The sequence below is a fragment of the Hylobates moloch genome, unplaced genomic scaffold (assembly GCF_009828535.3).
Source record: "Hylobates moloch isolate HMO894 unplaced genomic scaffold, HMol_V3 SCAFFOLD_10, whole genome shotgun sequence".
Lineage (NCBI taxonomy): Eukaryota > Metazoa > Chordata > Mammalia > Primates > Hylobatidae > Hylobates > Hylobates moloch.
In genome coordinates, this window is record NW_026652285.1 from 45,730,997 (window position 1) to 45,746,152 (window position 15,156).

Sequence of the window (15,156 nt, forward strand, 5' to 3'; positions counted from 1 at the left end):
TGTAACATTTTACAATTTAGTGCTGCAGAGAACATGTGCAGAGTTTTGAGAGAAAACACAGTTGAATATCTTCAGATTATCTTCTGCTTGGAGAGAAAGAGAAATTGAGAGAGAGAGAGAGAGAGAGATTCCCAGGGGCCCGAGCTCTCTACAGCAGCACGGCATGGCTGGAGCAGGGCTCAGGATAGAATTCCCGACTGCCTCCTCCCAGGCGGTGTCATAACTGGGGCTTCTGTAGCCCAACACCTGGGCCCTCTCCTTGGGTCTCAAATGGAGGGTTGAATCCTCTCCTGCTCGCTTACTGACAAGAACAATTCCCACTTTCAATGGGGTAAGAGTCTGAGGGGAAATGGGCTGGGGTTTTGCCTGGAAGTATCTAGTTATTTCTCAACTTTGTAGTTTGGAGACTCAGCATAAAAACTGAAGTCAGCCCTATTAGTACTATTGCTGCTAATACAGCCATCCACCCTTATCAGAGGGGAATACCTTCCACGGCTCCCCGTGGATTCCTAAAACCAAGGATACTACTGAACCTGATAGCTGTCAATCAGAACATATTCCTGTTTATGTCTTCCACCCACACATTTAATGCCTTTTCTGTCTTAACTAAGCACTTATCACACACTGTGGCCATAACTTTTGCAGTTTGAAGTACAACAGAAAAACTAGCAAGAATTTCTTTTCCCTTCTTCGCAATTTCAGGAAGAAAAGACGTCTTACCATAGGTCTTAGCAACCTCAGCATACATTTTTTTTTCTGCCCTCATTAGGTTGAGAACTTTCCCTTTTTCACTTAAAGGAAGCACTTTGTGGCTTCTCTTTGGCATATCCGAATTGCCAGCATCACTAAGCTTATGCATTGGGGGCATTATTAAGTAGAATAAGGGTTACTGGAACATAAGCATTGTGATACTATGACAGTCAATCTGAGAACCCAGAGGGCTACTGACTAAGAGGAGGAGAGCACAGACTATGTGGATTTGCTGAACAAAGGGAAGATTCACTTCCCAGGCTGGACAGCACAGGATGGCGTGAGATTTCATCATGCTACTCAGGACAGCACACAAATTAAAACTTATGAATTGTTTATTTCTGGAATTTTCCATTATATATTTTTGGACTGCAGTTGACTACTTGTAACAAACTGTGGAAACCAAAACTGCAGATGAGGGGGAACTAGTATAATCGTTACTGCTTATACTGCTCTTGCTATTTGCCATGGACTAAGCTAAACACATTACATACATTATTTTCTATAATGGATGCAACAATCCTACAGAGTAGCTACTATTATCTCCATTTTATAGATGAAGCAACTGGGCATCTTAACCATTCCAGCTACTGCCATCAGCATTTGCCTTAGGAAAAAAATGTGCTTTGAATAATCACTTCCAGTATTTGGGATGATTTTTAATAATTCTACCAGCCTAACTATGAAGTTATATTATCTAGGAGGCCTCTAGTTCTTATTTTTAATCTTTGTACCTTCAAGTAGCTTCTAACTTCTGTAACTCACTCCCACAGTAATATTTCAGGAGAAGACAGATTCTCTAGACTATTGGTTAAATTCTTTTAAATGGCAGTGTTTGTTATGAAAAGACTTTTCATTCTTCTGGTCCCTTCACTGGAAACAGCTAGAAAGTACAAGTTTTGATTACAGTTGCCTAAACACCAGTTTTGAAATGTCTTCCATTTACTTGAGCAATAAATTGGTTGCTCAATCATACTATCAAACTGAAAACAAGAGGAAAGGAAAGTCATCCTAACCTAACCCAAAAGGGGAACATGTTTCCTGGGATGAGAATGTGTCAAAGGCAGCATAGCATGACCTAACACTTCTGTGTAATCATGGTTGTATCATGTGTTATGGGTAAATTGTCTATTTTGTAAGTTAGTCCAGGGTGTGCTTCTTCAACTAACTGTGAAAGCATTCTTAAAAGACCGTGAAACCTTATTATTCTAATTACCAACACAACAGATTGATAAATGAATGATGAGGCCAGGTATTATTGTCATTAAATAGACCTCGCTCAATTATTTATCAATGAGTCTGGGGTTACAGCTCAGAGAGCTGTGCATATTGTGGCACAGTATGCTTGAGCTCTGAGACCTGAAGACCAGATTACAGTCTTGGCAGGTGGCTTTTGTTGAATGCAATTCAAGGGGGTGGTACACATTTGTTTCAGTCAGACATTTGGATGGTTTGAGGCCAACAGATATTCAAAGTTTATCCACAAAAGCCTATTTCATTTTAACCATGTAGAAAAATCTCTTTAATTTATTCAGATAAATACAAATGAGTAGGAGAATGGATTAGCTGTAGAAAAACATATATGTAAAGATGTTTTCTTGCATCTTAGTGTTCTAAAGACTCTGTTCTTTATTTTCTTAGATTCTGCTAACTGTCATGGACACTTCAGTGTTCTGTATTGATCAATGTTTATCTTCATATTAGATTTGTTTTTGTACCTTGTTTCTAATTGTACAGTGAAATATGTTTTCTGGTTAAGAAATATGTTATCAAGGAGGATAGAAATGGGTGATACTAGTTTTTTTCCATCCTGGAATCATACCAGCTCATTGCAAAGGTCAGCCTTCAAAATAATATTAAGGCATGCCCTCTCCTTGAGTCTCTGATCTCTTGCAGCCCAATATCCCTTCTTGAAGGCCTGTCACCTGCAAGAGTACTTTCTTACATTCTAAGAGCATCAGATATGGGGGATAAAGAATCTCTTCTTGCTAAACAATTATTCTTGGTCCACCCTCTGCCCCCTGGCTTTATTTTAAACCCATCCCCAACATATCTGATGAGTTGAGTCTAGTAATTCTGTCTTCGGTGGGCTATGGGGAGCAGGGATTAGCTAGAATGGCTGTTCAGGGACCTCTTTGGTATAAAACTTGGGGGGAGGGGGTGGCAGGGATCTCTCAGAGAATGAAGGAGGGGATAGAGCATTAGGGAAGAAAAGAAATTCATACCTGAGATTATGTAATAGATAACAGAGTGTGGACTTTTGTTTAAAAACCAGAATCAAGATATATATGTTGAGGCTAGGGCGGGGTAGTAATTGAAAGAGAAATATGAAACTATACCTAGTGTCAAGGAAAACTAACAGTAATTGAAGAGACAAAAATAAAACTTGTTTATATTGTTCAAAGGAAAATGATATTTATAACACCTGATAAAAACTTTATTAATGCCATGTAGACAGGGTTCTATATTATTAACTGAGTTTATAATTAATTTTGTAGTGATTTTAATTTGGCTGTTAACCTTGGCTTCCTTCTCTGTCTCTTAAGTTTTGCTAGTTTGATGTTCACGAGCTCACAAAATTAAAAATCTTGGTAGAAATATGGAGTAGCTATTTCTTTACATTCTGTTTAGAACAAAGTTGTGCTTTTGAATTGACCACTTATCTAGAAAGTGATATAAATCTAATAAGCAAAACTGGATGTCTTTTAAATTATCTGTTAAATACCTAGAGCAGTGGAGATGTCCTGAAAGTGAGCACTTTATTACACTTGAAAAACAAATTTTAATTTTACTACTAAGAAGAATTTCCATTTCTCTATTTATATGTGTTCATTATTCTAGAGATTAATATGATAACTCCTATGTATACTTAGCTTTATGAATTTCAAAATTCTTGATGCCAAATAACTGAAGTATAGTCAATTCTGCCATAACATGGTGTATGGGTTCCTAAAGATCCTACACTATGCAAAATTGGGCAATAAAAATACATTTTACTAAAAAAGTGGGGATAGGCACACAATACATAGAAACATCACTAGTGGCACATTACAAAAAATATGGGAATTTAGTAAAAATGACAGCAATATTTTATACATGTTAATGGTTAAGAAATTTACAATAAATATGGCAGTTTACTTTGAAAAAGACCTAACGTTCCCTTGTGGAAGTTGGCCTTCAAAAGGGCGCAGCTTGTGAGTTTTTGAGAAGTGTTGGGAGGAGAGTCATTGTTGTCCCAGTTGTGAGCAAGTGGGACTTTTCTACCTGTGTGGGGAAGTGCGGTAGCTGATGGATATGGTGTGTGGATTTTGTGTATTCCTACGCTGCTTGGTTTAGCTGGGTGCAGTTTTCTGCATTTACCTGGTGTTTCTTGTGGATAGAATCACACATAAGCAAACCCCAAACTTACGTTATGATCAAATTGTTCTGTAATATATCAATCATGTTAGAACAAGGTCATGATTTCAAAACCAGCATTGCCGTAGAATTGACTGTGTAATAATCCCTTCAACACTTTAACATCTATGATCCCACCTTGTTCTTGCCACCATCTTGGCAAGCAGGGGTGTGATTGCCTGACCCTTTGTTTGTTTTCTGAGAAATCCTGACCTATTAAAAGTCACACAGTAACTGAGGGAACCTATGTTAGACCTTGCCTAGGTCTGTGTGAGTCTGAGGCAGGTGTGCTTTCCTCTGAAAAATCAGACATTCATGTATGTGGGACAAAGAGCATCAGAAACATGGGCAAGGTCATAGAGACAGATCCCAGAGACTAGATTAGAACCCAACTTGCTTGATTTTCTGCTTAGAGGCTTCAGTTCACCATTTTAGGAAGTGCCTGCTGGCTGCCACTCTCCCTCCTGTCTTATCACATCTAAAACACATTGTTAATGCTTAGATAGGATGTGTTTTCTTCACTGCATGGATCTAAAAACCCAGCTGTGAGAACTCAGTTTCTAATTTTTGCCATTGCTTTATTGGATATTTTAGAATGTGTAAAAGGTTTTAGAAATTGTTTTTCAACTAATTTCACCAGCGCAGAGGTCGTGTCAAATGTCAGGGTGTTTGACAACAAGGCCAGTCTAGTCTATCAATTGGGTTTCAGAGAAGATTAATGAGAAAGGGTGCAACCCCAAAGTCTGGGAATGACTGCTTTCAAGCATTAATTATTGTGGAAAATAAAATTATTAGATACTCCCTTGTCTACATCTACCCCAAACTATGTCAATCAGCTCTATTTCTAGAAGGTTTACATTTATTAAACACTCCCTGTGGTCAATGCAATGGTCAATGCTATGGAAGCTACAGTAAGACAAGATATTGTTTCTGCTATCAGGAAACTGATTTGGGAGTTCTGTTTGATGACCTGAAGAGAATCTTTACCACTGTGCCCATATTTTTATGCCAGAATATGGGTGGGTGTACATGTATGGGTGAGTAACGAGGCCCCACTCCCTAGTATTAGTTAAGTCAGCAGGTGTGTGCTGCTTTTTTGGTCACTGCATATTGTAAAATTCTGAGTTTGGCACTGATACTAAGGAACATCTTACAAAAAAAAATTCCTCACTGACCTTTTTTTTTTTTTTTGAGACAAGAGTCTCACTCTGTTGCCGCAGGCTGGGGTGCAGTGGCACAATCACAGCTCACTGCAACCTCTGCCTCCCAGGTTCAAGTGATCCTCATGCCTCAGCCTCCCCAGTAGCTGGGACTACAGGTGCACACCACCACGCCTGGTCAATTTTTGTATTTTTAGTAGAGGCAGGGTTTCACCATGTTGGCCGGGGTGGTCTTGAACTCCTGACCTCAAGTGATCCGCCCACCTTGGCTTCCCAAAGTGCTGGGATTACAGGTATGAGCCACTGTGCCTAGCCAGACCCTTCATTTTTAAAAGTTGACTTTATATGTTAATAGGAGTTTAATTATAGTCATATGTTGAAGGGTCTTCTCTGTAAAACCACATATTCCAGGGGCATTCCAACTGAGGACAGCATTGCACTTGTGGAACCACAATCCGGGCTTGGATTATCTGTTTCTATCATGACAGAGGCTACTCCATCACTTAAACTATATGTTCTGCAGCCCCTGAGAGGTGAACACAAGCCTGGGTTGCCTCTATTTGTAATTTTCTTTTCTGTAATTTTTTTTTGGTAAATTGTTTTTCAAACAAACAACAAAAATGACTGTCCCAGTCAGTTCAAGCTGATAGAACAAATGACCATAGACCGGGTGGCTTAAACAACAGGCAGTTATTTCTCACAGTGCTAGAGGCTGAAAGTCTAAAATCGAAGTGCCAGCATGGTCGGGCTCTGGCAAGGGCCTTCTCCCAGGCTGCAGATGGCTGGCTCCTTGTGTCTTCACGCAGTGGAAGCAGGGCTAGCTAGCTCTCTGGCCACTACTTATAAGGGCACTAATTCTATTCATGAGGGTTCTAACCCCATGGTCCAATTACTTCCTAAAGGCCCCACCTCCAAATACCATCACATTGGAGATTAAATTTCAACATACAGATTTTGATAGGGACAAAAACATTCAGTCTATAACAATGATCAAACAAGGTTACAAAAATTGTAGTGTATGTAGCGTGCTTGCATTATGTTTTGATGAATTAATGTTTTTTATTATGCATACCAAAGAAACTAATGCAACTGCTGTAAATGTATAAATATTTGGGAGTAATGTTAAAGCTCACATTTAAAGCCCTTTCTGAATGTGAGGCCCAAAGTATTCCTTTTCTCTCTTTATCTTCTCAACCCCAGAATGATTTACAGAATGATTTTTCTGTTTTTCTGTTTTAAGTCATAATTGCTTTTTTTTTTTAAAGGATTAAGTACCAGGTCATTAAGTGTGTTCTATGTCAGTTTGACCTAATCTCTCTGCCCTTTTCTTTTTTTCTAAAGGAATTCTTTAAAAAGAAGGAAAGGAAGTATTTTAAAATAAACATTTGACTGCCAGAATCTGATGTAAACTTCAGATTCAATTCTACACATGATAGAAATGAAAAGAACTAGGATTCTCTATCTTGACACTTAGCATCAATTCCCTTTCAATGATTCCAGCTGATTAGTAAGTGAGACTAAAATGTCTTACTCTTCCTGGTCAGCATTTAAACATTTAAACATGGATTGAAAATCTCTGGGTTATGAAATACAGTCTAGGTTCACCTGTGGAGGATCTGGAAGAAATAAGACTGCAGACCTGGTAAAATCAAATGTCCACTACTTCTATATTCTAGTCATTGCAACTCACCTCCTTTTATCCCTTATGTTATTTTTATTTTCTCAGGGAAGCAAAAAAATTTGTGAGTGAAAATGAAGGGGCTCTTGGGAAAGGAAAAGGAAAACGGTGGTTTGCATTTAAGATGATGATGGCCAAGGTAGGTATTTTTATAGTTGTCTGGTTTATGGCATATTGCCTCTAAGAAAAACATTGGTTCTTTTCTAAAGGGGTGAAAAAATTCTCATATTTTGTATATATAAAACACAAGTACTCATACAGTATATACACAGTATATCTGTGGTATTGAAATTTACAGGGGAGATTTAAAAAATTGTTCTTAGAGGAGTTAAAATGAAAAATAAGTCAAGAAATACAGATTTATGGCAAAAGACTTGTGTGACTTTAGCACTTCCAAATATAAAAGATTGCATCCTTTTTCATTTTCATTCTCTGGAAGTGAAGGGGTTCTGGTCAAGTTGTTTTTCTCAAAGTGTCTATATAGTTTTTTTCTATCAGGAACATCAACTATACATTGGACAGAAAATAAGAAAACAATAAATGATATACTGATACAAATATAGATTTTGGGGAAAGACAGAAAAGCAACTAACATTTATTTAACACTTACTATGTGCCAAGCACTGAATTGAATTCTTTTATAAAGTTATATTTAATTCTTACAGTAAAGTAGGAACATAGATATTATTATATCCTCTTTACAAATGTTATACCAACTGTAAGCTAAATGTATTCCCATAAAGTTTTGTGAATAAAGTTCATGTATCTTAACTTTCATATATATATATGCACATACAATAGATAATTTTGTCTGTTTCTACAGTTTAAATAAATGGAATCATATAGTATCTATGCATTTGTTTCTGGCTTCTTCGATGCAATGTTATGTTCACAAGATATACCCACGCTGTTGTGGGAGTTATAGTTCATTTTTATTCATGTGTTGTAGTCTATTGTATAAAGATGCCATGACAATGTATTTACCCATTCTATGGTAGATGGACAGTTGGGCTGTTTCTAGTTATGAGTAATCTTTTTTTTGTTCATTTTTAAAATTAACTCATACACAATTACTTGTCTTCTGGTTTGTTGAAACAATAATGCAGACATTTGCTACAACAATGACTGTTAAAATGGCTGGCCATGAAATCTCCAGCAATACATTCATCTGAAGGGCATTCTTGATGAAGGTGACTAATTTTGCCATTTTCATCCACCTTACGGTATTTCAGGACAGCCAGCTTAACTTTCCTTTTCTTATGCTTATTCTTCTTTGGAGTGGTGTAAGACTTCTTCCTTTTCTTAGCACCACCATGAAGTCTCAACACAGGATGAAGAGTAGAATCCTTTTGAATGTTGTATCCAGACAAAGCACATCCATGTTCCAGTTTCTTGCCAACAAAGATCAGTCTTTGCTGATCAGTAGAAATTTCTGTTTTATCCTAGATCTTGGACTTTGCATTTTCTATTGTATCCAAAGGTTCAAACTCCAGAGTGATGGTCTTTCCCATAAGGGTTTTTAAAGAAAATCTGTGTTTTGGTGGTGGTTCCACTGCAGAAGGCAGATGGAAAAAAAAGCATGGGTAATCTTTTGAACTTCAGACTTGTCTCATGGTATTATTCAGACAATATTGCCTGTCCAGCTCCCACTTCATCCCAGCATTTGCACAGATGCAAAATTCTCTGCCACATTCTCATTCTTCCTGGTGGTCCTCTTGACCATGGATGACCCAACATTGGAGTTAAATAGAAAGAAGGCCTTTTGCAAAATGATTTTATGACTTGTTTTCTTCTCTTTCAATTAAGCTGACTGATCTGCCTCTACCAGAATGAAGTGTCTCATGTCATAGAACCTACCATCTTGTATTGAACTCACTTATTTGTACACAGACTACCCTAGTAGATCAGAAAGCTTTCAAGACAAGACCTGGAAATAAAAGACAGAAAATAAAATTTATTTTATTTATTATTTTTATTATTTATTTTATTTAATTATTCATATTGAGTCTTCCATACAATAAAAACTAATTAAACACATACTCTGTTCCAATCACCCTATTATGTGCTAATTCCCTGCTTTCTTATTGTCTTATATAATAAATAGCTGTTTCTGATAGGCCAGCATATTTTCCATAAAACAGGGGGTTGATAAACATTTTTTTGTTGAATTAAATTGGTCTGGGGTTAGTGGAGAACAGGGAAACAAGTGAAACCTACTGTTTCCCCCTTTGACTAGAAAGTAATATTTGCTGCCAGAGAGACATTTCCAAGCTTATTGCATTGTAATGTTTTGGGGTGGGGGATAAACATCTTGACAAATCAAGAGGTTGGACTTTACTGTTGTATTTGACTTTCTTTTCAGAAATGGGCAAAATTCCTCCGTGATTTTGAGAACTTCAAAGCTGCATGTGTCCCATGGGAAAATAAAATCAAGGCTATTGAAAGTAAGTGCTCATCAGATCTCAGGTGGAGAAGGTTGTCTTAGAGAAATATCTTGTAAGCTTATCAGATGCCTTTCTCAGTTTCTGGACTTTTGGGAAGACTGGAAACAAACAAAAACAACCAAATAAACAAAAATGTTGTTTTTGCCTGCTTTCGTCACTGTGAAGATTTGCTAGCACTTACCAAGGACAATACTGGGGACCCCACTCTCATGTTCTACGTTAGTCCAAAACATTACCGTTCTAACCTGTTTTTTTTTCCTATACAGGGAAGTCACTATTGTGCACAATGACATTGAGTCATCTTATTTGGAAGGCAGAGATTTTATTTTGGCAATGAACATGACATTGAGAATATATACTCTCATGAATGTTAGGTAGTAATCAAAATGAACAATGTTTTAAAAAGTAAAGAAGTCAGTCTGGGCACAGTGGCTCACGCCTGTGATCCCAGCACTTTGGGAGGCTGAGGTGGGCGAATCACTTGAGGTCAGGAGTTCGAGACCAGCCTGGCCAGCATGGTGAATCCCCGTCTTTACTAAAAATACAAAAAATTAGCCAGGCCTGGTGCAAGAGCCTGTAGTCCCAGCTACTCAAGAGGCTGAGGCAAGAGAATCACTTGAACCCGAGAGGTGGAGGTTGCAATGAGCCGAGATGACACGACTGCACTCCAACCTGGGCGACACAGTGAGACTGTTTCAAAAAAAAAAGAAAGAAAGAAAGAAAAATTAAAAGCTCATTTTCAAATCTCTGAAGTAGAATAAACAATAGTCACCCAGGAGCTTGCTATGTGAATATTCACATTGTGCCTTTATTTTGTAGAATATTCATAGGAAGGAAGAAAGGAGAATGTAGCCAATCAAAAACCTACTTAGTTCAGTGCTTCACGCTTAGAATAAGGCAAATAAAAATTTTAAAATATTGTAAATAAAAGTAGTAAATTGTTTTTTAAAATAATAATCTAAAAAAGGGATAACATTTGAAACAATTTTGAGCACAATCTTACCATATTCTGGTTTCTAACGGTTTTAACTAGGATCTGATTTTTATCCATTCCTCTCTAGATTGGAGGCAGGTTTTCCTGCTGGTTAAGTGTGGCGTTGTATAATTAAAATGGAAGCTCCATAGGGAGATAACACAGCTGATGGATAGCTTGCTGACATGATTGGGCATGTTTTAGGAGTGGCTAACCCTCGGTTCCCTGTCTCTCAATATCGGATGGCAATTATTAAGTGGCAATGAATTAAAATACATCAGCTTATTAATTGTACCCCCTTCCACACATTCCCAGTGCCATTTCTTTCTTGCTTTAATTTCCTCCTTAACACTTACCACTATCTAAAATACTATATCTTTAATTTAACTTTTTGATGTAATCTTAATTCATTTTATTTTACATTCATTTCTCCCAATAGACGGGAAATTTAGTTTTGTTCACTCCTGCATTCCACTTGGCACTTAATAAATATGTGTTGAATAAAATTACAGACAAACTCACTAAATGTCTACCAATCTAGGAAAAAAAGAAGGAATTTAGAAACATCAAAAAAGAGAAGCCATCATGGATTTCTTAGGTTTCAACTGTACAACTCAAATGTGGTAGGTTGAGAGGCATTGAAAAACAAAAGGCTATTTGGAGCATTAAGGTCCTGATACAATATATATAGTAAGAACTCTGAATTTGGTCTTTGCTTTGCTGCAGATTAGCTGTTTGACTTCGAGCCAGTCATTTAACCCCTCTGGACCTCAGTCTACTAATTTATAAAATTATAGGGCTGAGTCTTGATCAGTTGTTAGATAAATCCCAAGAAATTTGTAATTAACGATGGGTAAATATATACATTTGAAAATTATTTTTAAAGCACACTAGAGCAGGTTCCAGCCTATCCTAATAGTAATACCATGCCCATTTGTGTTCCAATAGGCTATAGCCAGTGAAACGAAAACAGACAGAATTATTTTTATTGCCAGAAATTGCATGCAGCAAGAGTTACACATATGACCACCATCCGTCATGAGTGTCACAGTAGAAAAGACAGATTGAGAGCTATCCAATAATAATCTTCAGTTATCTCCTCTCTTCTTCTCTTCTTCTAGTAAATTTGGAAAGCCAAGCTGGAAAATTGAGGCAAATGTAGATTATTTTTCTTTCCATATATAATTTATGATTTGGTTAGTTTGTCATGACTTCTTCACTGTTAATGGTGCTTTGTCTCAACTGTGAAGAATTGAGCTTTAATTTTATTCTATCAATATTCACCACACCACCATTTATTGAGTACCACCATGAGTCAGATGCTCTACAAATATTATTTCATTTAATCTCTAGTGTTCCTGCAATGTGCACATTAACCTTCCTATTTTACGGTTGTGGTTAAGTAACTGTCCCAGAATTAGTAGCAGAGCTGAGATATAAGGCAAAATCTGTCTGGGTTCAAAACGTATGCTTTTCCATGTGTTAGGCTGCTTTCTCCTTTAGGGAAGGTTTTACATACTTTTTCTTTTTAAATATGTTTTGCACCAGTTCCTAAAAAGTATTCTACGAGGCCAATGGCAGGATGAGTAGTTACAGATTTTCTTGATCGTTATCAAGGAATTATTTTTCATTTTCTCATGTATTTACTTTTTAGCGAGTGATTTATTTAATTACATGTTTTGTATTCTATAAGATGCTTAATGTACTGATTTTAATGATAACCATGAGATTTTGGGCTATAGTATTAGTTGAAAAAATATGAAACCTATGTAAGAATATATTATTAGAGCATTGGATTGGACTATCTTATAAAAAGTGCCCTACTAAATATAGGTAAAGCATGTATCTGTGATCGCCTTTGAAACGGAACTTAATGCAACATGGGAAGAAATAGAATGTGCAAGGGATTTTCTAAGAGTTGAGGACTTTTTGACCCCTACCACCTCTATAGTTTGGACAATCTGTTTAAATCTCTGGTTCTCTGTTTCCACATTTGGGGCTACTACAATATCTACAACATCTTGGGTTTAACTAGTCACTATACAAGATCATTTCCAGCTCAACATTCTATGATGTATAAGTTACAGTCCGTTTTACATGTATATGTAGGCATGTGAAATTCATTAATCGTACTTTTGATTGATAAACCCTCAAAAATTTGAATGCAAAACAGATTTATACTAAGAGGGGACTATATAATTGCCTTCTCAAATTCTTTTCGAAATAAAGTTGGTTAAGTGTGTACCCTACTTATAGAATATATATTTAATTATAAAACTGATATAAATGCTTTTCTCTTAAATAAATGGCCATTTAATCTTACAAAAGGTTCAGAAGCATCATTATATTCCATTTCGACATCAGAATCATCTAATATATATCTTGTTTAATCCTCAGATAAGCCTGACATTATCGATTAACTGAGCAAATACTGGATGCCTAACATGTCTCCTTAGGTATGTTTCTAGGCACTATTGCTACTGCCAAAGACAGCAGAGTCTCTACCCTCATTGATCCAAATGTGTTAATACGTGTAGGCTTGGATGAGGAAGACAGAATATAATATAAGCAAATAAATAATGGAGGTAATTGTGGATTGTAGTAAGTGGCGTGATCAAAAGAGGAGCTGTTGCCTTCCGTTCCCAATAGCTTTTCTAATCCACTTTGCCCCACTCTCTGCTCAATATCTAAATAATACCAAACAAGTATTTTTAAAATGTGGTTTTAAAGGAATCCAAAATTTACAGCCTTCACTGAGTTTTCCCAAAGCTCTGTCCAATAATTTGCAGAATCAAGAGTGGAACTTCCTGCCACAGAGGATACTGTGACATTATGCATCACATGGGAATACTGTGGGGTTTTACTGTCACGTCAGCCTTAAGGGGATCATGCCTAAAACTCGAGGGTTGCTCCTGTGGACACATCTTATTCATCTCATTGAACTGTGTATTTTTCTGAAGCAACTGCATGTTTGTACCCCCAGGAAATATAATCTATACCCATTGTGATGCCAACATTATTATTAAGACCATAAATTAAATAATTGAATGTATTTCTAGCTGGTGATTACAAATTTTTCTCAGGATCAAAATCTACATTTTCCAAATAGTAGATTACATCATTAAAATTATAGTTTCAGAAACCTATTTTTTTTCAGACAGGAAATAGCTTTGGATAGGCAACCCAAAAGCACAGGGCTTAAACCTTATGTTTCCTTGCTGCCCTAAGGACTCTAGAAAATACAAATCAAATTTGTCACTTTTAATTCCCTACCCCTAAATAGTTCGAAAAAATTGTGCTTCATATTCTAGCCTAACATGATGGTATTTATATTGTAGTCACACGGCAGGTCATTTAATTGGGCGTTTCCCACTTAGAAATACTCATATTTATCTGCTTGTCTTATTACCCATCTATTCAAGAGGAAATGATGTGTTATGACAGACTACAAATTACTTTGCTTTAATAATAAACAACCAGAAAGAGGGTTGAAATTTTAACTTTAATTTGAAAGAAACAAGAATATTCAGGACCAAGAATATGCTTAAGCATAAAGCCTCAGTTTAATACATACCAGAGACTCTGTTTTTTTGTTGTTGTTGTTTGTTTGTTTGTTTTTTGAGACAGAGTCTTGCTCTGTTGCCCAGGCTGGAGTGCAGTGGCACGATCTCGGCTCACTGCAACCCTCTGCCTCCTGAGTTCAAGTGATTCTCCTGCCTCAGCCTCCTGAGTAGGTGGGATTACAGGCTCCCACCATCATGCCCAGCTAATTTTTGTATTTTTAGTAGAGATGGGGTTTCACCATGCTGGCCAGGCAGGTCTTGGACTCCTGACCTCGTGATCCGCCTGGATCAGCCTCCCAAAGTGCTGGGATTACAGGAGTGAGCCACCGCGCCTGGCTGAGACTCTGTTTTTATACATTAATAATTTACTATGGAAGCAGCATTTATCAGTCTGATTAAAGAAAAAAGAATTGGTCATTATGGGCATCAAATTTGTGAATTTGACTGGCTTTAGCTGATTGATGGATATTATCTATAGCTATTGTTTCAGAAACACATATTCATTACATGTTTATTGTATATATCATAGTTTTAAGAAAATTAATTGAACTGTGTTTTACTTAAGGGACCATATAGCAGTGTGGTTAAGAGAGATCTATATTTGGAGTCAAACACCTGTAGCTCAAGACGGCCTGTTTTAGAAGCCTGGCTTCCTGATTTACTAGCTATGTAGTCTATAGATCTAAGTCTCTGTAAAATGGGAAAACAATAGTTCCCATTTTGTAGAGATTTGATGATCATTAAATAAGTTAATACATACAGATCAAATTGGTGTTTGAAACAAAGATTCATTAGATGTTACCTATTATTAATCAACTTTTGATTCAGTTGACGACTGTGTTTGAGTTTTTGTTTCCTGATTCATAGTGGGACTAATAATACTTAACCTCATTAAGTTCTAGTAGCAGCATAATGAGTTGATGCTGATAAAGTTCTTGGAACACATAACTGGCCATCAAGATATGCTAGCTGTTATTATTATTATTACTCATTTTGCTTCCTCACACTGAGAGACTAAGTATGTAAAAATTGCTATTCTTTTCATTTATGCTCTTTTAGTCACACTAATCAGGCATTTCTTTTTAGTGAACATCAGTTTTAGTGAACAACATCTGGTAGGAGAGAACCACTAGATAAAAGGGTTAAAGAGGGAAGATTTCTTCTTTTTTATTTTTGTGTTGAGACAGGAAAA

The 15,156-nt window shown here is 36.7% G+C and overlaps 1 protein-coding gene and 1 pseudogene across 1 annotated transcript in view; one reads left to right on the forward strand and one right to left on the reverse strand.

Annotated features, from left to right (window-relative positions):
* TMC1 (transmembrane channel like 1) overlaps window positions 1–15,156 on the forward strand; it is a 147,208-nt gene that overhangs the window by 45,602 nt on the left and 86,450 nt on the right. Inside the window, exons 5-6 of the mRNA XM_032164740.1 lie at window positions 7,033–7,123; window positions 9,347–9,428. Of these exons, the coding sequence (XP_032020631.1) occupies window positions 7,033–7,123; window positions 9,347–9,428 (173 nt within the window). The remainder of the gene's footprint in view (window positions 1–7,032; window positions 7,124–9,346; window positions 9,429–15,156) is intronic.
* On the reverse strand, window positions 8,055–8,639 carry LOC116474237 (ubiquitin-ribosomal protein eS31 fusion protein-like; annotated as a pseudogene).